Source organism: Grampus griseus (genome assembly GCF_964374135.1).
Source record: "Grampus griseus genome assembly, chromosome: 5".
Classification (NCBI taxonomy): domain Eukaryota; kingdom Metazoa; phylum Chordata; class Mammalia; order Artiodactyla; family Delphinidae; genus Grampus; species Grampus griseus.
In genome coordinates this window covers 46,200,655-46,224,449 of record NC_138998.1, presented here as the reverse complement: position 1 = coordinate 46,224,449, position 23,795 = coordinate 46,200,655, and the positions used below count along the sequence as shown (strand labels likewise).

At 39.6% G+C, this 23,795-nt stretch overlaps 1 protein-coding gene across 1 annotated transcript in view; it reads right to left on the bottom strand.

The window, feature by feature from the left end:
- The window catches only part of LOC309823115 (EGF-like and EMI domain-containing protein 1), a gene marked incomplete at both ends in the record, with an annotated part of 514,868 nt that overhangs the window by 468,737 nt on the left and 22,336 nt on the right, over window positions 1-23,795 (bottom strand). Inside the window, 1 exon segment of the mRNA XM_082655287.1 lies at window positions 8,478-8,567. Coding sequence (XP_082511413.1) covers window positions 8,478-8,567 — 90 coding nt within the window.

Sequence of the window (23,795 nt, the reverse complement as noted above, 5' to 3'; positions counted from 1 at the left end):
TCCAGAGGGAAGAACCAATCCAACTTCTCTCCCTCTCTCTCTCCCTCTCTCCCTCTCCCTCTCCCTCCCTCTCCCTCTCTCTCTCTCTCTCTCTCTCTCTTCTCTCTCTCTCTCTCTCTCTCTCTCTCTCTCTCTCTCTCTCTCTCTCTCTCTCTCTCTCTCTCTCATGGGAATAGAGCACAGCTATTTGTCCAGCTCTACAGTTTGGAGAAAGGGACCTGGGAATTCCACTAACTTTACATTCACTGTTTCAGACAACTCTCTTCCTCCAGCCCCACACACCTCCCCTGTGCATTGCTTGCCTCCACTCTAAATGCTTAACGTGGAACCTCTCCAGGGTTCCATGTGAAAGGACCAACGACCCACCAGAATGGCATAAAGATTACATCAAAGTGAAAATATCTGAGCTACACATCCAGAAAGAAATCCTTTCTGAACTTCTCCTATTGACTAAACCACAAGTGCCCCCCTCTCACCTCCCTCCTCACCACTCCAGGGAAGTCTCCAGTAGTGGGGGGAAGGGAGCGGAGGGAGGGGCAGCTGACCTTGGGCAGTGGCACATTTCAAACCTAATTTGTGTAAACAAACCTCATCAGAACCTCCCATCCTTTGAAGCCCTAAACCACCCCCCTTATTAAGCTAGTATGTAAATCCTAATCCCTAGCTGTTCAGAGAGCTACTCCCTATAGAGTACTCCTGCATGCACGAGTAATAAACTTTTCTCCTGTTAATCTTTCAGGAGATTAACAATCGAACCTCAGTTGATAGAGGAAAAGATTTTCCTCCCAACAGTTTTGGCAATGAGGACTGAATGGTCAGAAATCTTCGCTCACTCTGGAGACCGCAGCTGAGCTCTTAGGATCTCTGACCAAGCTGGCAAAATTAAACTTTCTTACCATCAGACTCCCAGATCTCTGCTTGGGGTCCAGTTGAGCAAAAGTGGTAAGAGCCTCTCATCTTCTCAGAAAGAAAGTTTCCAAAATTTAGATTTACAGGAGAAAATGTTTGGGTTAGAACTCGTCTTGTTCTTTGGGTATTATGACTCTTGGTTTGGATCTTCCAATAAATAGTCATTGTGCTATCTTCTTGTCACTTTCTTTTTTGCTGTTGTTTTGTGCTGTGATGTCTAGAAGTGTTGCTTGTCCTAAGAAGGACAGTCAAAGCAAAGAACACAGGTACAGGTTCCATAAGCCTGTTCAAGCCACCCTCACAGACTGGTGAGTTTGCAGTTCTCACTGGACCAGTATCTGCTTGGACAAATTTGCTGTGGGCCACCAATAAAACCAGATGAGTTTTTTCCTTCTCTCTCAATTTTGCGTCCTGAGGGCTTAGCTTGGAACCAGAGAGCGTACTGAGACATGAGATGCACAAGCAAAACTTCCTGCCAACCACTGCCAGCTCTCAGGGAGGTTGTCTAAGACTGAATCCTAAAGGGTCTCAACCCATAAGGTACCTCGTCATCTCCTTCCCAATGCCTTCGTAGTGCTAAGACTTCCGATCTCTGTATCACCCATCTGTTATCATAGATTTGCAGGCCTGTGATTGGAGATGCCTCACTTTTGTGGGAAGACTGGAACTAAGCATTCTTAGCACCTATGGCAACTTGGTTTTCTTCACTTCACCTCTAGTTGGGAGTTATTTTGAAGTATGGAAGCTGCATCTTCTGCGCCCTCTTCAGAGACACCTATTGTGCTCATGACTAAGCCACAAAAAGTCTTATTGGTTTGAGTCACATTTGGAATGGGTATATCTATGCGGATCCTAACTGTCAATGGCCAGATGATGGATTATTTCAGAAAAACTTTTTTTTTTTTTTTTTGCGGTACGTGGACCTCTCACTGCTGTGGCCTCTCCCACTGTGGAGCACAGGCTCCGGGCGCACAGGCTCAGCGGCCATGGCTCGCTCCGTGGCATGTGAGATCCTCCCGGACCGGGGAACGAACCCGTGTCCCCTGCATCGGCAGGCGGATTCCCAACCACTGCGCCACCAGGGAAGCCCCAGAAAAACTTTTATATTTAAAGGATTTTTCGAGAGTTTTCATCCTAAGAAAATGTCCTCTTAGTACCTATAGGAGATCAAATGGAAAGAACATAAATAGTGTCAAAGCTAGCCTAAAATACTCCCTTAACAAAATTAAAGCGCAGAAGTCACTCAAACTAGTTTAGCCCCCTTGACCCTGTCAGGGATGCTTAAAGGACTCAAGGACCCCCAAAAGCAACTATCTGAAGCTGAAAAGGGAAAAAAGGGGGCCAATTGGAAACAGACTGGATATTTTATCCACTTAGAAGAATTTGGAGACACCCAGATAACTACATGATGTCTCCTCAATCCCTTGCCCAAATTCTAGTCTACAGCCTCCGTAAGACTATATATCAAGGCAAAAGAAAATCTTAAAAACCTTCTCTGTAAATATTGGTGGAAAGATTTGCTCTCACATTGAGCAGGTAACAACTTGTTCCATCTGCCAGCAATGTAATTAGGATAAAACATAAAGTGGGGCAAAGACTAGAACCAACTCTTGTATAAACTAGTGTAATTAGCATTACTATAATATGCCTGACTCACAGTTAAAATTTCAGAATGAAAGCCGCGTAAGATCTCTATTTGCATCTGTTTGTATATTTATGTTTGTCGTATGTTATGTATACATGAGATATTATCCTACCTCTGGATGGTATTATCAATTTATAAAATCCCTTAAAAGAGTTCTATTATATTTGGCTTAGAGAAAAATAAGCTCTTTTATAAATTAAATATTTCTAAACCTCCCAGAAGTATAGGAACTATCCCAAATATTTTTCAAATTTATGTGATTTGGATAAATCTTTGCAAATAAGACTGGTGTAATATTATTATTGGTTTAATAAAAATAGGTTTGTCTTCTGAGTTATCAGCATTAAGTTATCAGCATTAAGTATTTATGTTGAATGGTCAAAGCTGGCTACAGTTGAATGGGTTTATTTATACTTTTTTTTTTTTTAATGAGCTTTATTATTAACAATACCTGAATACAAAACTAGAGTTTGGTTTCCTCTCTCTATTAAAACCAAACTCTAGTTTTACATTGGGCTATTGGTCTGTTCTTAAGAAAGGACTGTAGAAGGTTTTTCTAGACCCTTTAAGTAATCTGTGTCTTTTCAGAACAATTTCCTGTATTGTCTTCATTATATTCCTGACGGCTTAAGAGAACCAAGTCTTTTAACTATCAAAAGAGCTAAGCTTTATCTTATAACCATGTAACTTCTTATCATTACTTTTACAATCTTTCATTGTCACTTTGTTGAATAGATTAAGTATTTTTAAACAGTGACCTATGATCCTATTATTAATCAAGTGTTCAAACCTTTTGACATTTCTCAACTTGGATACTTTGCCTTCTCAAAGTCAAATCCTAAATAAAATCTTGACATTGAACTGACTTTGAAATATCCCAGAGGGACCTAAAAAATCTCAAGGGATTTGTTTTTTCACCTTGTAAAAAGAGAGATGTTAAAAATTAATTAGATATGTTAACTGCATGAAAAGCACTGTCAAATAAGGAGAGATGCTTAACCTTCCCTAGGTTATATTTGAATGGGTAAATAGTATTAATATAAGTATTCAGAAATTCTATGAAGTTCCTTGAGATTTATCAATGCCCTCACTGTCCATGATATGTCCTGGTACCATTTTACCTGATATTAGAAAACAGCAGTAAATGTTATCAGTCGTATCTCCAGTTTTTATTTTAAAATATCTTATGTCATGGAAACAACCAAATTTCTCTGCCAACTGCATTACTTTTATAATGAACTCTCATCAGATCTTTAACCAAAGCTATTTTAAATCTTTTTTCAGCCACAGATAGTTGTTTTACTCTGATGCTTTCCTGAAAGCTCTTGCAATCAGCTACAGGCTAGAGTGTTTATCTTAACAAAAAGGATCTTTCTTAAAGACCCATGAAAAAGGACTATGCCAGGTATTCTGGGATACAAGCTTCTAATGGCATCGCTTAAATAACTTTAAGATTATACCACTGAACTAAGTCACAATTTCTAGAACTCTAGTGGAAAAGCTGATAGGTTCATGAAACTGCTAATCCAAGATCAAGCAGAACAAGAATTACATGGGACTGAATGAACTCATAAAGGACGATTACGGCTTTTATTTGGAATATTGATGCTGGATTTAAAGAACACTCTTCTCTTTTCTCTTAAGCTATCTATAGCTTACAATTTTGTAAATTATACTTTTGTAAACAAAAATGAAACATTTAAACATTTATCTTTTTCTCTCGGCCTGATCCCTCCAGACTTTGGAAACTCTCATTAGGTATTCTTAGTTTCATGGCAATATAGTTACTTGCATAAATTTGATAAGAATCTGTCCTCCTTGTAACAAAACATAATTGGAAACATGGTTATATAATCAAGGCTTTGACTAGAATGTCATATTTGAAAATGATGCATAGAATCACATATGATCAGACAGTTTGCAGGAACTAAGTTTGACTTTATGGAGCCAAAGCTTACAAAGCCCCGTTGGAAAAACTGCACTGGCATCTGGCTTAGAGGGTTCCCAGCCATACGGGTAAATAAGGAAGGTCACTTCTTCAGAGGCCTTGGAATCAGGATATTTGGGGCACCTTGAGAACAGAGGAATTTGCTCACATATATACTGCAGGTGAAGTCTACTGACAAGTTTTTGCCTTGGCTTCCTAGCCTTGAGGGGCTTTTAAAGTCCAATCTGAGATTCCTTTATAAAAGTTCCAGCAAAGCAAATGTTAAAAAGGCCTATGTGGTCAATTGCCATTCTGGCAGCACTTATGTAAATAATCTGGCCAGATGTAATAAGATCAGACGTATTTTGTAAATAATACTAATCTTATTTTGATTATTTCTGGTTAAAATTGAGATGATCATGGAGAGAAATTTTGTTCCAATGGAAAGCTATAACCCACTGTTGCGTGTTATCAGATTCTAGTCCTGTTCGTTGTCTTTGAGGTTTACTCTCTACCCGTAAACTGGACTAGATCCTGCTATCTTACATATTTTGTCAATCCTTACCAAATTCTAGATTCTTCTAGTTCCCTTCAATATCTAGCTACAACCCTCTAAGTTAACATTTCCTACTTTTCTCCCACCCTCCTGATTGGAAATCACTGAGAACTAAAGCCTGACTAACCCAGGCAGTTCTAGGTTGTCTTGGAGCTGTCCTCTTCCCCCAGGATCTAAAGAAGCCCTGCAAGCTGAAGCTGAATGACTTGACATAAACTTCAAAGGACCCATCACTACAATAGATCATATATGGGCAGCTTTTGTGGCTGGTGCTCTACTGTATGGACTGCTCAGGAAGTTCACCAGAACACCTTCATTCTTCCACGCTCTGCTCCAGGAAATAACCATGACTGTGACATTGACATCTATGCCATCACCAAAGACATTCAAATTTCAAACCAGGAAATCTATCGAATTGCCACTGACGTCCTCACTCCACTACCTAAAAATACTTCAAACCTAATGCTTAAAATCTTATCGACTAGCTGCACTATAGACTTAGAAACTGAATTTATAGTTTGCTCTAAACGTTAATCTTTTATTTTCTTTCTTTTTCTCCTTCTAATCTATGCGCTTCTCTCCTTCTGCAGATCTTTACCTCATAACTTCTAATCTGAGCCTTCTCTCCAGAGCAATCAACCCAGCTTCTTTCTAAGACGTTTTACATGGGGGAAATGAAGCAACCAACAACCCACTAAAATGATATAAAGATTACTTCAAAGTGAAAACATCTGAGCTACAGATGCAAAAAGCAATCTTACATAAACTTTCCCTATCTGCCTAAGGCAAAGATTTACTAGAGTCATCTGCCACAAACCCCACCCCCTCTGCTCCAGAGTTCTCAGTCAGGAATGCAACTGACCTTGGCAGTCAGGACATTCCAAAAAAATCTGTGTAAGCAAACATCATCAGAACCTTACATCTTTTGAAGCCTTAAGCACCCTCCTCCCCACTTATTAAGCTGGTATATAAACCTTTACCCCAGCTGTTCTGTGTGCTCCTCCCTACAGAGGACTCCTGCATGCCTGAATAATGAACTCTTCTCCTGTTCATCTGTCTATTGTCAATTAATTTGCAGGTCCCCAGACCACCAAACGTAAGTTGGTAGAGGACAAATTTTTTTGCCCGACAGATGGAAGAACTGACTGTTGTTGATTTCTAATTACATTATACAGATGTCAAAGACTATCATCCAGATGACAGTGATTCTTCAAAATCTATGAATATAAAAAGATCTATCATTCTTGTGTAGTTGTGTTTAAAAAGTTTTGGGTACATGTATACTCAATAATATGTATTCTTTGTTAATAAGAACATGGATATGTGCATGTCCATGTGCATATCCACACACACAACACACATTCAATCTTGTGCATTATACTGATCAAGCCTCTACACTTGGTAAATGTTTTCTCTGCTTGGTTTTGGATCATGAGAGATGCATATTGAAATCTTCCGTTAGTTACCTCGGACATTACTCTTGCAATTTTGACAGTTTAGTTCTTTATGTATTTGAGGCTATGTTGTTAAGTGTTTACAAGTTGATAATGACAGTTGACCCTGAACAATGCGGATGTTAGGGGCACCAACGCTACATGCAATCAAAAATCCAAAGAGCCCTTAGTATAGCCAGTTCCTCTGCATCCCTGAATTCAACTAACCACACATCGTGCAGCACTATAGTATTTACTCTTGAAAAAAAGCTGCATAGAAGTGGACCTGTGCAGTTCAAACCCATGATGTTCAGGGGTCAACTGTATTGTATATACCTGGTATATTGTTCCTTTTCATTACACATTGTGTCTTCTAACTCACGATAAATGTGTTTGTATTGTTTTGTTTTACCTTAAAATCTGTTTGCTTGATGTTAACATTTTTATACCAAATTTCATTTGGTTTGCATTCTCTTAGGGATATCTTGTTCTGATACTTTAAATCTTGCTATGCATTCTTTTACAACTTTAGCTGTCTTTAAAAAAAATTTGCTAGTTTCTGTCTTTTAATAGGTAAGGTAAATATAGTTAATACATTTTCATTACAAGGGTACTTATTCTTACCATCTCATTTTGTGGCTTCTGTATACCAGCAATTTGTATTTACTCTTTTCCTCTCTCACTCTTATGCCTGTTGGAAAGAAAATGTTTTCCATATTTTCTATTCTCCACAATCTATTTGACCTAGTTTTAAGTTATATTTCTAATATTTTAATGGTTACCTTTACATTGGCAGGTGCATTCTTGGAAGTACTTAGCATGAGTCCCCTGGTGTCATGGAGTCTTATGTAAATGAGTGCCTGATTCTGGTCCATGGATGTGAGAACCAAAGTAGGGAGACCCTGCAAAAAAAGTTTATAAAGTAGGGCTTGTCAGTACTGAGCTGCAGTAATCCCACTCCATCTCAGTCCTCCACAAAGTTGGAAGGTCACTTTGGTTTCGTGCAAAGGAGACCAAGATGAGTGGAGGGGAGGAAGTCATCAGGCTCCATGTGGCTACTCGATCAAGTGATCACACACCCAACCAAAGAAGCTGTTGGGCATGTGGACCATTGTTAGGACCCAAAGGGAAACTGTGCAGCCCCTCTCTGCGATGATCCTCAAAGATGGACTGTGTTGAAGATGACTACTTCTCCCAAGAACGTAGGGAACCTAAAATAGAGGGCACCAACTTCAGACAGAACCCTGCCAAATCCAAGTAACATCAGGCACCACCTCCATGACTAGCAGGAAGTCAGCCTCCTTGACCCCTTCTCCCTACCCTTCCCAAACCAGGAGGAGCTATAGGGCTGTTAGAGGAAATGGGAGAAAAAGAAGATGCCTCAGAGCCATACCACAACCAGCCTTTGCCCTTGCTGATCACTTCAAGCTACCAGGGCTACAGTTCTAGCTTGCCGTGGCATAAAGGAGGAGCCAGATTTTGAAGATTTAAGTTTTACACTAAGCGGGAATAAGTTAATAAATGAAAGTGACTGGAAAACTTTGGAATCAGCTAATGATTTGTGAGGATGGGAAAAGAGGAAGAAACTTAATATAACTGAAAGTCGTGATTAGAAAAAAATAAAAACAGTCCCATGTTATACCCCAGCATACTGAGATGTCTTCCATATCAGTATCCCTGGCTGATCTGTAGTTCCTTCCAACTATCCTCCTGGGCACTCAGTCCAGAGCCAGGTGTCTTATCTTGTTAGCTCAGAGTTACTGCCTCCATGATATGGTTGGGCCTTCTACAGACATGTAAATCAAGGGAGCAGATGGTTTGGTTCAGGTCCTGGTCATGGGCTGATTCTGTCCTCCAAGTGCTAAACACACAGCTTCCTGGAAATCAGTGTCCCAGGCAGCAGTTGAGAGGAGGGGGTCAGCCAGGTAGGGACGGCTCCTAATTTCATGTTGTTTCTGGCTTCAGGGTACTTTAATTATCCTCCAGCCCCTCCACTGCCTAATCTACCTCTGTCTGCTTCCAGACCCGGAGGCTAGCAAGCCCACACTGGACTTCAACTCACCACGGCTTGGCATTTCTGTCCAGTCTCTGGTCCACCTAGAAATCCAATTTAAAATTTTCACATTACATTGTGTTTTATTATTATGTGTCTAAAATATTTTATCTAGCTTTGGTAGATACTTTGGGCAGAGCGTCCTCAAAATATGAACTTATAACACCATATTGACCAGAAGTTGGACTTATTTTTTAAAAACTCTTAAATATGATCACTGTTCTCCACCTTCCTCTAAAACATTAATGCTTCCAACCTAGTTCTGTGACCAGCACAGACACGGTGTTCAGTAAGTAGTACCTGAACAAGTAAACGCACCACTGCCTAAAAAGGGCTCCAGTACCCAAGATAACACAAATGAGTTAACACATATAAAGCATTTAAAATAGTGTCTTTACTCTTTCGTATTACTAGTTTTCGTATTTACTCTCTTCCTCTCTCACTTTTATGTCAGTTGGATGGAAAATGTTTTCCATATTCTCTGTTCTCCACAATCTATTTATATTTCTATAATCTGTTTATATAATCTATGTATTTTTTTAAGCTCATAAAATCTGAGGCTAGATTTCTCAAAAAAACATTTATAGACTTGCACTTCAACATCACTGTGGATTTGTAGTGCAGTAAAACAAATGAAAGTAGATAGTGTGTCATTTTTTAAAAAATCAGAATCTAATGTGACACTTCTTAATGAAAACACTAATTAAAATTAATATAAGGCACCATACTGCTGCTGCTGCCATCTGACCCTCTATCCCCCTAGGTATGGTTAAGCTTGTGATCTCCAATGTTATGACATAATTTGAGAACTTGTATCCATTTTCCTGTTCCTTAAGCTATTAGTATAATGTTCTGGAGTCAACAAACAAAAGTGTGGTGACCTGAAGGGTACCATAAGGTACTGAGAAGTTAGAGAGAAATCAAAAGGAGGGGTTAAAAATGAATCCCACCCTTCTGTTCCACAAGTTTATTACTATATGGAACTTCCCTCTTTGTTCTAACGCGCTAGATCCCACCACAGCTGCAAATTAATTTTCTCTGCTCCCTAAATGAATCACACATAACTGTTTCTAAAAATGACTACAGACATGAAAGTCATTTTCACTTAATAACTATTAATCTCATATTTCTTGGTGTCACTTTAGTATGAAATGCAAACAAATATTATGCTAAACATTGCAAATTTATGGCAAACACCAGCCCTTGATTTATATTATTATAGATGGTTTATTACCAGAAGCAATCTAAGCAAAACTCCATCAGATAGATGTTACAATTTGTATTTATTTCTCCCAGCACTAAATGATTCTTCAATTTCAGAACTATCATTAATTTCTTATAAATGCAAATCTTTATTTCTTATTTTAATCTACGATGATTTCTCTGACTCTTCAGAAGATTAACTTTTACACAAAATATTCAAATAGCAATTATAAATGATACTTTGTTTTCCCTGGTCAATCTATTAGCTATTACGCATAAACTATTTAAAAGGAATGGGTGGTCTCTATTGATCAGGGATATAATGGACTAATAAGGTAGTCCTCCTTCCTTTTAAATGACCCCCTCACAACTCTAAATCCAATCATTAAGGAAAACCTTTTCAGTGCTTGTGACTATCTTTAAATTGTTTTGCCTACCTCCTTAATCCTCTACTTTTATTATATTTTCTTTCAGAATCTCTTCGAAGACCTAAGCCACCACATTGACCTTAATGAAGAGAAAGCTGCAGCCATTTATTCTTCGCTTATGTTTTACTGCCATCTCAAAGCAGAAACACTTGTGAATCTTTACCTGATGATACGTACTCGAGAGCAAAGGAGGCAAACAGCTCTGACCATACTCCAGGATCATGTGTTTTCCTGCTGTTAGTCCATCCTCACCTGAACCTGGCCTCCCAAGCCCAGTGCAGTAGCCAAAGCTCCACTAAAATCATCCAGAAATCGGGGCTTCCCTGGTGGTGCAGTGGTTGAGAGTCCGCACGCCGATGCAGGGGACACGGGTTCGTGCCCCGGTCCGGGAAGATCCTACATGCCGCGGAGCGGCTGGGCCCGTGAGCCATGGCCGCTGAGCCTGCGCGTCCGGAGCCTGTGCTCCGCAACGGAAGAGGCCACAGCAGTGAGAGGCCCGCGTACCGGAAAAAAAAAAAAAACATCCAGAAATTGAGGACTTCACTAGAGCAAATTCTCCACCATTCAAAACCTCCCAGCCCTATATCCTCTAAAAATTAGAAGACAGAGCAATAGAATCTTCAGAATTCCAAGCTAACCAGCCTTGAGTTCTATTTGTCAGGTCTATCAGGCTGACATCCTCCCTGGCCTAAGCAGCATTCATCATCACCATTTTGTCTTCACTGCTAATCTCTTTAGCTTAAGATGGGAGGTCCCTTATGAATATGCTATTGATTCTACACAGAAAAACACTGGTTGATTTAGATCCTGTGTCTTCTTTCTCTAAAAAACAAAAAAAACTAGTGCTAAACACATGTTCAACATCAAGTTACTGATAGTGACATCAGTAGCTCAAAAATAATGGAAATCACACTGCTTTGAAGATACTGTGATGAAGAATTCATGAACTCACTCCACAAAATTTCCTCGAGCATCCACAATGTGTGACCAGTTGTGTCAGGGCTCTGTGATACAGTCAGAAGTGAACTGTCCTTGAAGCCAATGAAACTTAACCTTCAGGGCCTCTCACTAGCCTGGGCTGCTTCCAGCCCTGGAAGAAGTTTAATATTTTCACATTGGCATAAATTTTTGTAAAATTTGCAAATATAAGAGATATTTGTACTCGTTAGGAGGGCCTCCCAGATTTTATGTCTCAGGCTACATAAGAACTGGGATTTACGCCTGATATCCAAGGAAAAGTTACACAGCTTTTCCATAGGCTAGGTGTTACATGGGTCATTCATTTACTAACTGGAAAACACAAAGGGCACCAAAGTGTATCCAAATAAATGTCTGATATAAAGTCTTACTTGAAAGAGGCAAAGCTAAATTAAAGTCATTTCTCCCTGTCATGTCTGGGTCAGATAAACTTCCTTTCAGGAACTTGGATGTCTTCTGTGAAATCTTTCTTGTACAGGTTAAAAGAGTTCAGCCTTCTCTCTTCAAAGATAATTGGCCTTACTAGTCACCATCCTTTTGTTTATCAAAATTAAATTAAGGTCAGTATTACGGTACTAAAGCAATATATTACTTAGACTGGGGATATGGGATGGGAGGAAATAGAGACGATTGATAATGATCTTCAATTATCAATGATGCCACCTTTCTAAGGTCAAAAAGTCTAAGACAAAGATGAGGTAAGTTTCAGATAAAGGTTTTATAATAGATTTTTTTAATTGAAAAACTATTTGAATAAGTTATGAGGAAAGCTATTGTCTCCCTTCCTGAAAATACTTAAACATAGATTTTCTGATCTTCCACAGAATCATGAATATTCCAAAGGAGAATCCATCCCCCAATAGGTGTTTTTTCCTTCCAATTTACATATTTTTAAATTTTTAAATTTTATTTTTTTACATCTTTATTGGAGTATAATTGCTTTACAATGGTGTGTTAGTTTCTGCTTTATAACAAAGTGAATCACTTATACATATACATATGTTCCCATATCTCTTCCCTCTTGCGTCTCCCTCCCTCCCACCCTCCCTATCCCACCCCTCTAGGTGGTCACAAAGCACCGAGCTGATCTCCCTGTGCTATGCGGCTGCTTCCCACTAGCTATCTATTTTACGTTTGGTAATGTATATATGTCCATGCCACTCTCTCGCTTTGTAACAGCTTCCCCTTCCCCTTCCCCATATCCTCAAGTCCATTCTCTAGCACCAATTTACATTTTTAAAAAGTAATCATAGTTTTACGCAGTAAAGGAAGCTCCTAGATTAGTGGTTCTCAAAATGTGGTCTCTGCACCAGCTGCACCAGCAATACCTGGGACTTGCTAGAAATGTACATTCTTGGGTCCCACCTTGATGTACTGAATCAGAAATTCCCGAGGTGGAGCCCAGCAATCTGTGTTTTAACCAGCCCTCCAGGCAATTCGCATGCATGCTACAGTTTGAGAATCACACCCTAGAGACCTACTGAAGATCGACCAGATCAGTAGTACACATACCCTTTCCCTACGGTCGTAAGAGAACTAGCTAACTTCCAGCAATTAAAGAATTTTATTTTACTCTAAAAGGTCTAAAAAGGTCAAAAGCCAGTTTTGTCCACAGTGGCAGATTCACAATGTTGTACAATTTGCAGTCATGAAATATACATTTCATTCACACATGTCCAGCAACAATCTCAGTTGTAGCTCCACGTCCCCAATGATTCTCCAGCTGTGACAAGGAGCTGATCATCTCTGGAATCTGACAAATACCAAAGGTGGAGAATCACTGCTCAGTGAATCTATCCCATTTCAGAGTCTCAGGAACTGCTGCTATAATCCCGAAACTGCCTCTAAAGATCATTGGAGGAATAATAAAACGGGTAACATCCCAAGTCAAGTTCCTGGTTTACTGGATTATAAATGAGATAAAATGTTGAACTGAGGAGAAAGTAGTATGTAAAGAGGACTATTAAAAAAATAGCACACTGTAGAAACAGCAGGGAAAAAATGACAGTCATGTATTTGTTCAGGTTTCAAAACACAAGTAATAGCATGAGAAGCTTTGCATAAACAGAAGTTATGTGCAAAATTCTGCTTTTGATAAAAGGTGATAGTAAGTAGGTAAATGCAATATGTAATCATTCAACAATCATTCATTAGGACTCACTACTGAACTCCCATGGCTGGACAAAAAGCATAACCCCACCTCTAACTCCAAAGCTTATATTAATCTCCTTACAAATCTACCTCTCTGTATATTGTTTCCTCAGGATAAGGACCATTTCTATTAGTCTTTATATCACAGTATTCTGCACAGTATCTGACACATGGTTGGTGCTTAATAAATATATATTAAATCAAGAAGTATCTGCGATCGGTCATCCAGCACAGAAGGACACGGATTTTCTGGACCACCATGGGCCTAGGGATCTTGCATAGACTCCGTAGTCAGTTCAGATGTGAAGGACCTTCCCTCAAACAAGGCTCCAAGAGTTCTCCTGAACTAAGGGTAGTTTTGGGGCTCCAAAGAAATAATCAGTAAGAGAACCAAGTCATTGTTGGGGGAGGGACACTTTAACATTCCCTTCCCCCACAACGTCCACAAGACTCCCCAGAACTATCCCAAATAAAAACATATAAGCCATAGTTCTGGGATAAACACCTTGTCTCCCTTTCCAAACGTGCTGCCATGCTAACCATTCATACACCTGAGTCCTGGGGCCCCACAGTCTGGCATAAATGCATTCAGAGAGGACAGAAAAGACTGTTGAATATACAAGCCTGCTGTCCGACTAAAGATGCTCTTGGAATGTTTTCTCTTCTCCCAACTCTGTTTCGATCCCACAAGTCCACCACATTCAGGTCATATCAGGTCCTAACTTGTTATTCTGCTTGAACTTGGATCCCAAGACATGTGTCAATTAACTCGTGTTTCCCGTTTCTGACCATGTCCAGTCAGCCCTCCAAGAACCTGTGTGCCAGCCAGCTGCCATGAGCAACTGCCCTCCCAGTCTGCCCCATCAGGCACAGAGCAGAAGTTCCTCCCAGGTCACTCCCTGGCCATCCACACTCTGAGGGATGACATCAGAGGAGAGGGAAGCCTTGGCATGGAGCCCGATCAGGTTCAATGACAGGCCTCTTCTCTATGTCCCCCTCAGAACTATTGTGAAAGTGAGTAATGATCTTAAACTGAATCACACTAAAAAACTGTGCAGCCAAATCTAAAAAGTGTAATCGCAACCAAATATATACAATACCCATAATATAAATAAGCATTAAAAAGACTAGAAGAACTTGAAACCAAATGATAACAATAGTTTTCTCCAGCTTGTAGGATTATGTCTTTTTGTTTGTTTGTTTTTTATACTTCCTTTATTTATTTTACAGATTCTCTATGGTGAGAGTACATATATAACTTAAAAAATTATCATTTTAAAAAATGCAAAGGGGTTTCCCTGGTGGCGCAGTAGTTGGGAGTCCGCCACCGAAGCAGGGGACGCGGGTTCGTGCCCCGGTCCGGGAGGATCCCGCGTGCCGCGGAGCGGCTGGGTCTGTGAGCCATGGCGGCTGAGCCTGTGCATCCAGAGCCTGGGCTGCGCGGCGGCAGAGGCCACAGCAGTGAGAGGCCCGCGTACCGCCAAAAAAAAAAAAAAAAAAAAAAGCAAGGGCTGAGTCTTAAGTTCAGTCTTTAAAGAAGTATGAGTCAGACAGGCTGTGAAAGATTTTTATCTGTTTTAGAATGATTAAAAACAAAAAAATAGGGAAAAAGTCAATATGATAGAAATATCTTTTTCAAAAATAACCATCCCAAATACTTAACAGTGTATGTAGTTTGCTCTAGATGCATATGCATTTTTAATATACTTACATTGTTTATCTTCACTCTAAGGAAGTCCAGGCTTGCTCAATAATAGACCTAATCACTCTAATATTGAGACATTGGCAGGAATTGATTACTGAACATCAAATTTTTTCCAAATATGCAACCCTCAGTCTTAGATTATTTTTTACAGTCCCTCCCATGTGGGCTTTTCTCTCTTCTCCCCAGACTGGATCACTAAAGCCTTGTGGAAAGGTGGGAGAAGAGGATGGAGAAGAGAACTACCACTAAGCATCTAGAATATACTAGCACTGTGCTAGATACTTTAGACACATGATCACAGTACTACTAGAAGGATCTAGAACACAGATTTAATATCTGTTCAAATGAAACTCCCTAAACAGCTAGCTCCTCTACACTTCTAGTCTCCTATGCTTTAGGGTAGAAATCTCTCTCTTTTTTAAACCAAGTGTGCCTGATTCTGTGCCCAATGTGTGAGAAATACTAGTAGGAAAAAAAAGGAAAGAAGGGAGGGAGAAAGAGAGGGAGGGGAGGGATGGAGAGAGCAAAGGAGTGAGGGAAGGAGGGAAGAGAGAGAGAAAGGGAGACATCTGTGATGCCTGATTTATATGAATATAGCAAATAAATGCATGTATGTGTATGTGTGTATATACATATAAACTAAATGCATCAGCCGTGAATGGATTTAATGTTATTCAGTCCTTTTTTAAACAACGGTCAGAGAATGAAGAGAGACTCCACTCAAAGGCCAATTTTAAAGTGCAGACAAACTAGGATTCCTGGCCACTACTCTTTCACAGAGCAATTGCTAAGCAGAAAACATACTGGTACTATCATTTATTTCCTTATGAAACCCTCTTCTACAATTCTTACCCACAGTGATCACTGCCTTTCCTGAATTCTTACTTCACTTAGGGCCTAACTTATATTACGAAGCAGTCCATTACATACTATTCCTGGCTTCTCTTGTTCTTTCTTTTCTCGTGTTTTAATGTTCTCTTTCCTACAACATTACACAGTCATTGAGGACAGAGGCCACATCTTGGCATCTTCCATCACGTCCAGCTCCTAGACATCTACCTAGGTACCCAACAAATTGTCACGTGAGCCCTAGCCCTATAATTGTCCCCTCCTAAATGTCCCATGGCACACTGTTTCTCCCACTGTCAACACATGTATGACACTAAGCCTTGTCTGTCAGCTGTTTGGGCATAAGTCTGTCTGTTCATGATGCTTTAAACACCTTAAAAGGGCAGAATCAGTGCCTTATTCATTTCTGCAGCCTCCTCTGGGCTTCACAGTGCAACTGGTGCATCATAGGGACTCGATATATATTGATTGGCTTAAATAGATTAAGGATGGAATTCTGATGTATCCTCAAATCAGCAATGGATAAGCCGGATTTCCCAAGGACCAAAGGGAGGTCAGAGATTCACCATCCCCTTTTGTGGGATTTTTTTTTTAATATTAATCACACATTTTAAAAAGCCACATAGTTTACTAGAAGAAGCACAAATGTTGGGGTCAGACAGCCCTAGGTGAAATTAGAGCTGCCAACACTTTCTTTTTTAGTATTCTCATTTTCAAACGTTCACTTTGGCAGCAAAAGTCCTTTCTGGATCTTTAAGTTTGTAATTACCCTTTAATTAATTACCCTTTGTAATTAATCTTTAATTACATGAATTAAGGATTGTAACAATTTAAGAAATTAATGAAAAAAAACTTGAAAAAATTGTTCGACTTGTTCTTCCCCTGCTCAGCCACCTCAAATAACCACTGTCAGCCATCTAGTATGTTCAGTTCTCTTACTTTTTATCTGTATCAATATACATGTGTCTGTGTGTCTGTGTGTATATATAGCCACACATTCTTTTTTTGCATTTTTACAGAAATAGGTCCATATTAAATACATATTGTTGTGTTACATTTTTACACTTAATTTTTATCTATTTCTATGTTCAACGCCAATTTACAGTTTTTCTCGCATTTTAATAGCACTGATGCTTTGTAGTTATGTGCCTTTGGAAGGATGATAGAGGCTCTGGGCCTCAGTTTCCGCATCAGTAAACTGGAAATAGTATCTTCTTCAGAGATGGGGTAAAGATTAAATAAAATAATGTTTGCAAGACTTGTGGTTGCCAAGGGGAAGGGGGGTAGGGGAGGGAAGGATTGGGAGTTTGGGATTAGCTGATGCAAACTATTATACATAGGATAGATAAACAAGGTCCCACTGTATAGCACAGGGAACTATATTCAATATCCCATGATAAACCATAATGGAAATAAATATGAAAAAGAATGTATATATACGTATAACCGAATCACTCTGCTGTACAGCAGAAATTAACACAACAGTGTGAATCAACTATACTTCAATAAAATTTTTAAAAATTTAAAAAAAGTAATGTTTGCAAATCAATTGCTACACAATTGGTGCTGAATAAAATATAACTATTGTTGTTGCTATTATTATTACCTTTGAATCATAGCAATTAGACTGAGAAATTCCTAGCTTCTTTCAGTGCTGATCCGTAGTGGGATTTTAGGGAATGAACAGGAGAACAAAAACTGCACTATCCTCAATGTCCTAATTCACTGTTTGCAGGAGGACTTCCTTCCCTCACTTACCAAACAGGAAGTCACTGGGCTCCGTGGGAATTTAGATTTGCTCTTGGTGCCTCTGTTCCCTCAGGGCTACAGAAGTGTAAGGGTGAAGAGAAATATCTCCCTCCTAATCGCCCTCCAGGGAATCAGCCACACGAGTTCACCTTTTCATTAACCAGAGCCTAATATACAAAGACCTGCTCACAGCAGTAGCGGCTTGACAGTAAATTGTGACAAAAAACAATACCCACTGGCAGCACCAGTCTACAGCTGTTCTCCCTTCCGCATCTGCCTTCCTGCCACAAGAAGTTGAGCCCTGCACGTCTAAGAGAGCATCTCAATACGTACATTTTAAATCAGATCTGAACTGCTGATCAAAACTGTTTGAAGTTTTCCAGATGCAAGAACATTTATTCTACAGCACTTCTAAAAATAAGGGGGAGAAAAGCCCAGAGCCTGTCAAAGTTAATTAGATTCATACAAAAAGCTTAACAGTCCCATGCAATGTTTTTACTCTATTACATATAAATGTACAATAATTCCGTGAACACTGCGTTTAATATTTTAATTAAGGTTATGCTTTGTATAAATATCAACTCATCATTTACTGTGGCTACAGTCCTATTTAAATGAAGTCAATTTGACAGTACATTCATGAAAAAGAGAGCCTTTTAAGAGTTTTGCTCTTATGTGGCCTAGAATACTAATGGAGGTTAATTGTCAAAACAAGCTCAGCAGACTTCAGAATTATCTTCACATTTTAGCGACAGAACAACGTAACCACATTTTTATGTGACCTGCTGACCTAATACCGTGAATAACATAATGGCTATTATAAATCCCCATGTCTGCTTCCTGAAAACTAGAGAGCTCTCCTTTTTAATATTTACATTTTGCGGCTGCCCTTTAAACAGACACCCTTTAACTACTGTATTTGCGATTCAGATGATCAGATAATTAGATGTAAGATTAGATGCAGTCTGTGCCTCTGCAAATCACTACTTGGTGTGTAACAGAAAATATCAAATTAAGTTTTCAGAGGCAGGGAAATTTCAAGTCTGCAGTCATTTTAATTCCATCTGAGGCAAGGATACAATTTATTACTGTATTCAGAATTCATGTTCTCTTTTTCCAAAACACCTATTTTAATTAGAGAACAGAGACCCGAAAGAGGAGAAATAGGAAAAAAAGGCCTTCTAGTGCCCCACAGGGATCACTCTCTACTCCTAGAGACAGTACCTGTTCTGAAGTCAGCAGTTGCCCTGGGTGAATATCAAAAGATTAGATTCAGTGAGCCTTTTCCTATCAAGTGGCTCTCAGGGCCTGCCAAAGAGCAGTAAGGCATCTCCCGTCTGGCAAATACCCACACTGCTTTTCTTCTCTTTGCTACTGGTTTTTCATATTCAAATTTCACAAATCACTGTCTTCCAAAATGATCTAGTAATTTGTCTCATCAAATACACGAAGACGCAAAAAAAATCTCATATTGCCAACTATATGTACTTTTTATAAATAGAAGAGAATTTTTAACAGAATAGAAACAGGACGTAAAAATAGAGAAACTAGAAAACAGATGGTAACAAAAGATACCAGTATTTATCCCTGGGTGCTATTAACAGGGAAGTGCAAAATAACCAGTCCATTTTGGATTCTTTTGACATTTTGGAACAAAATAAATTCTTCGAGCTTCTACTGAAGTCACAGGTCCTTTAAAGATAGGGGATGGGTGCGTGGTGTTTAAAATTTCTAGTTCACAACTGCCGGATGAGAAATCCAAAGCTGGAATCCTCCACTAAGATATGACCGCGATAAATCTGACCCGGAAATCATTTCAAGGCTTCACTTCATCTAGGAATGATGTCATTTGAAAGTTGGGGTTCAATTAATTTAAAAAGTCACTCTATTTGTTCATTCAACAAATATTTTTGAAATGCAGGAAAGCTTTCAAAAATGAATTATCTGCAATGTAATTCCTAGGGAAAAGAAATCTCCATAAATAACAAGAGGGCAGGAATAGCTTGTCATAAACTTTTTTAATATTCCTCTGATCTCTGAATATAAGGGAGCATGCTAACATCTTCAAGGGAACCTGAAAGAGAAATCTGGTTCAAACTAGAACCAGAACCAATGACCTTGACCCCATTTATTACCTGATGCATAATTAAAATAGACCACACTTTGCATATCCACTTCTAAGTTTAGCTTCTGCTGGACAGAGACCTTAACCCACCATTTTTCTCTTTTGCACTCACACGGGTCGTTCTATTATCTTTAACTGTGTGCTAATTATTTCCGAAGTATGCATAGATCCTATTCCCCAAACTAGATGGTGAGCAATTAAAAGGCAAGGGGATGTCGTTTGCATGTTTTTATTTCCCTTCATTACTTTACGTTGAGCAGAGCAGGCACAAAGCAGAGGCTTCATGCAAGGGACAGAAGGGAGGATGGGAGGGAAGAAAGAAAAGCAGGCAGAAGAGAAGCAGGTTTTGATTCCAAGGACTTGCTTATCAATATCCTTTCCGTCTCTCTAGTTTTTATCAGTGGCCTCAACATTCTACTAAGCATCCTCCCATCTTTGGTTCTCTCTGCATTCCCCCTTTTCACCTACCCAGGTCTTTCTCACAGTTTCTCCCTCACGACTCTTGTCTTTTTCATTTCCTTACCTAGGACAAGCCATCATTCCTTTGCCTAAACTAACTCAGTTGCTGCCTAACTGGTCTTCCTGTCTTCTCTCTCCTTCAAGGTTATGGTGCTCTTTCCTCCTCAAAAGCCTTTGTTGGCTTTCGGAAAACACCACACATTAGATGTAGAGCTTCTCTGTACTACCAACCACTGTTCTCTGCTCCTAGGACGCCTGTCTCCCTCTGCTTGCATATCTCCATCCGTCAAAGCCTCCATCTCCCCTCCAAGGCCCAGCCCAAATGCCATCCCTCCAGGAAAGCCTTGTGTGTTCTCACAGAGCCCACACTCATTGCTGCCAGCTCTCAGCTCTGGTAGAAATGCCTTGTACCTCCCAGGGGCCCTTATGGTGTCTGCTACCGTCAAATCTCCCTGAGGATCCTGCAAGCTCCTTTTGAAAAATGCATCACATCTTTGGAACCCATGCAGACCTTAGTAGTCTGCTTAGTAAACATTTGTCTAATGACACCCACATGCACTCGGAACCTCAGAGCACACACTCAGCACCAAAAATCACAATACTGATGAAGGAATCATAATTTAAGAATTGATTGTAGGAGACCATTGATTTTATTCTTCTCCTTGAAAGCCCATAAATATCTCAGCCAATTCACAATCTATCACTATTTAATATTCTTCAGAGAAAGTAATTCAAATGTTTTAAATAAAGAGCTATTTACATTTTATACATATTTTCCAGACACCAAACCAAAACATTTCTACAAGCACATAACTGTTTGCTATAAACATAGCAAGCTAACATTTTAATTCCTCTCCCTTTTTCTCGATCCTTTTTTCACAGTGTGTTTTTCTTGTCTAGACAGTTCCTTCTGTGCCTCTTTTATATTCTGATGTGCATTAGCACCCCGACTCTTCCGCCATCCCTGAGATGATGTTTTTTCAGCCTAGGAGTGATTCTTTGCTCTTCCTCTTTCTTTCCGTCAAGTCCCGAAAATTCTTTGTAACCATAGCTTGTGTACTTCTTTCACATGACTTTTTTCCCACTGCTCTCTAAAGACTCTTACTGTAATGCATTCAGGGGTCAGAGGTACCTACCTGCAACTCCTCCGCCCCACTTCTAGGCCTGCAACATCTCTTGGGTAACACTTTCCAGTGTTTAACTATCCTACCAGAATATTATTCCTTATAACCAATCTAAATCTCTCACACTGTAGTCTGCAGTTTAAAGACATTTTCTCCTCCTTTTCTAACCTTGGTGGATGTGGCGCACGGTAATTTTCCTCTGCATAATTAGCAGGGGGGAGTTCAAAGTATGTCCCAAGAAACTCTTTTGATATTATTTTTGTTTTCTCTTGGACAGTATTGCCTTTTCTATTGTTTATCTGCTAGAAAGAATATGTTAACTTCTGTCTCTGCGAATGACGTCCTATTTCTTTTACCCTGTCTGCACAGTTATCTTGTCTAAGCTGATGGTTCCTGTACTAAAAGTCTATGAAGGATCGAAAGATTCACCTTAAAGCTTGGTGAACTGTGGTTGCTAATCCACCCTCCACACAGCATGGTAGTATGGCCAACTCTCCTTAAGATATGTGTGATCTTAATGAAGAAACGGAGAAATCCAAAACAGCTTATTAGCTTAGAGGATTTACATGTATTACCAGCACATCTGAGGTGTCCAATTAACACTGTGTTCTCATATAATATACCAACCAAGCCCTACTAGAGAGTTCAGTCACCTGAGTCTAGAGATTCAGTCCCAGACAACCCTGGACACTGTACTGGCCTCATGAAATGTCCTCATTAGATGGGAGAAGATTAGAGGATGCACTCCTTGAAGAGCACCATGGAGGATCTATAATCAGGTCTAGAAGCTTTCTTGCCTTATTTCCTCCAACAAGACATGGCTACACAAGAATCCTTTTGGAACAGTGGATCATTCAACTCTCTTCCCTCAAATTTGAGGAACAAGGAAAAGTTAACCAGAGCTGGAATTTTCCCCGACAGATTATTTGGAATAGAGTAAGAAGGGACTTTGCTGATGACACCCACAAATTTAAAAAGCAAACAAACCAATAAAAGCCCTTCATGGGCAGTCAAAGATCTGCTTATAGCTCCTGAGATCCACTAGAATGGACTACATGTTCTATTCACTTGCTGTGTCTTGATCACAATAGCCCTCGAGGATGAGCCCCTGTTTTTATCTATCCATCATCCCAATAAATAACAAGGCCAGTCTGATAGACTTAAGCTTCTGAAAAATAACCTGACTTATCGTCTGCAACTAAGCAAAGAGGTCACTCCCCAGCTTAATGTTGCTCTCATGCACCAAACTGCCGTCTCACCTCGTTGGGAATGTCCATTCAAGTTAGGAGCCCTGATGTTCACACCACCACGTCACTTACTCCACCTGATTGGCACTTAAGTCCAAAGTACCAACTGGGACTTCCCTGGTGACACAGTGGTTAAGAATCCTCCTGCCAACGCAGGGGACACAGGTTCGAGCCCTGGTCCGGGAATATCCCACATGCCGTGGAGCAACTAAGCCCATGCGCCACAACTACTGAGCCTGTGCTCTAGAGCCCACGAGCCACAACTACTGAGTCCATGTGCCGTAACTACTGAAGCCCACGCACTGCTCTAGGGCCCATGTCCATAAACACTGAGACCGCGTGCTGCATCTACTGAAGCCCACGTGCCTAGAGCCCGTGCTCCACAACAAGAGAAGCCACCATGATGAGAAGCCCACGCACCGCAACAAAGACCCAACGCAGCCAAATAAAAAATTTTTTTAATAAAACAATAAAAAATAAATTACCAACTGAACACTCACTTAGCAGCCTAATTCCCCTTCATTTTTCAATCCAATGACACATGTAAAAAACTTCTGTACATGTTTATATTTTCATAACCAACCCCAGACATACTGCTTGCCATTTCATAAAAACATTGAGAGAAAAATAAAAGATTTCATGATTTCTCCAAAGTTAATAAAGCAAAGGATGTTCCAATGAAGTAATTATTTCCTAGTTACTTGCCACATAACTTTTCCTTCATAATTGTTGAAGGACAACAATTTTCAACATAATTGTTGAAGGACAACAATTTAAATTATATATACATATATATTTATATGTATATATACATATACACACACATAAACACACACACATATGTATCAAGAGCCCTGAAAATTTGACTCAGGAGCTCCACTTCCCAGAATTTACTCTCAAGAAATTATGAGACTTCCACTCAAAAGGTGAGTTACAAAGATGTTCATCATATTTTGTAACTGTAATAACTCAAAATACCAATGATACGGAGAGATTAATACATTATAGTATAACTACAAGATAAAATAGCTTGCAGCCCTAAAAAATTTTTTTTAAATAATATTTGACTCAGGGAAATGCTTATGATTAAAGTTAAGTAAAAGCAACAGATACAAAGCAATGGTTAAAAGGGATACTGATTTAAAAGAAAGAAAAAGATACATGTTCTTTACTCTGCATGAAGATTCTAGGTGGAAAGTCACTCACCCCAATATTAACAATTGCTATCTCTAGGAAGCAGGTTTACAGGGGATT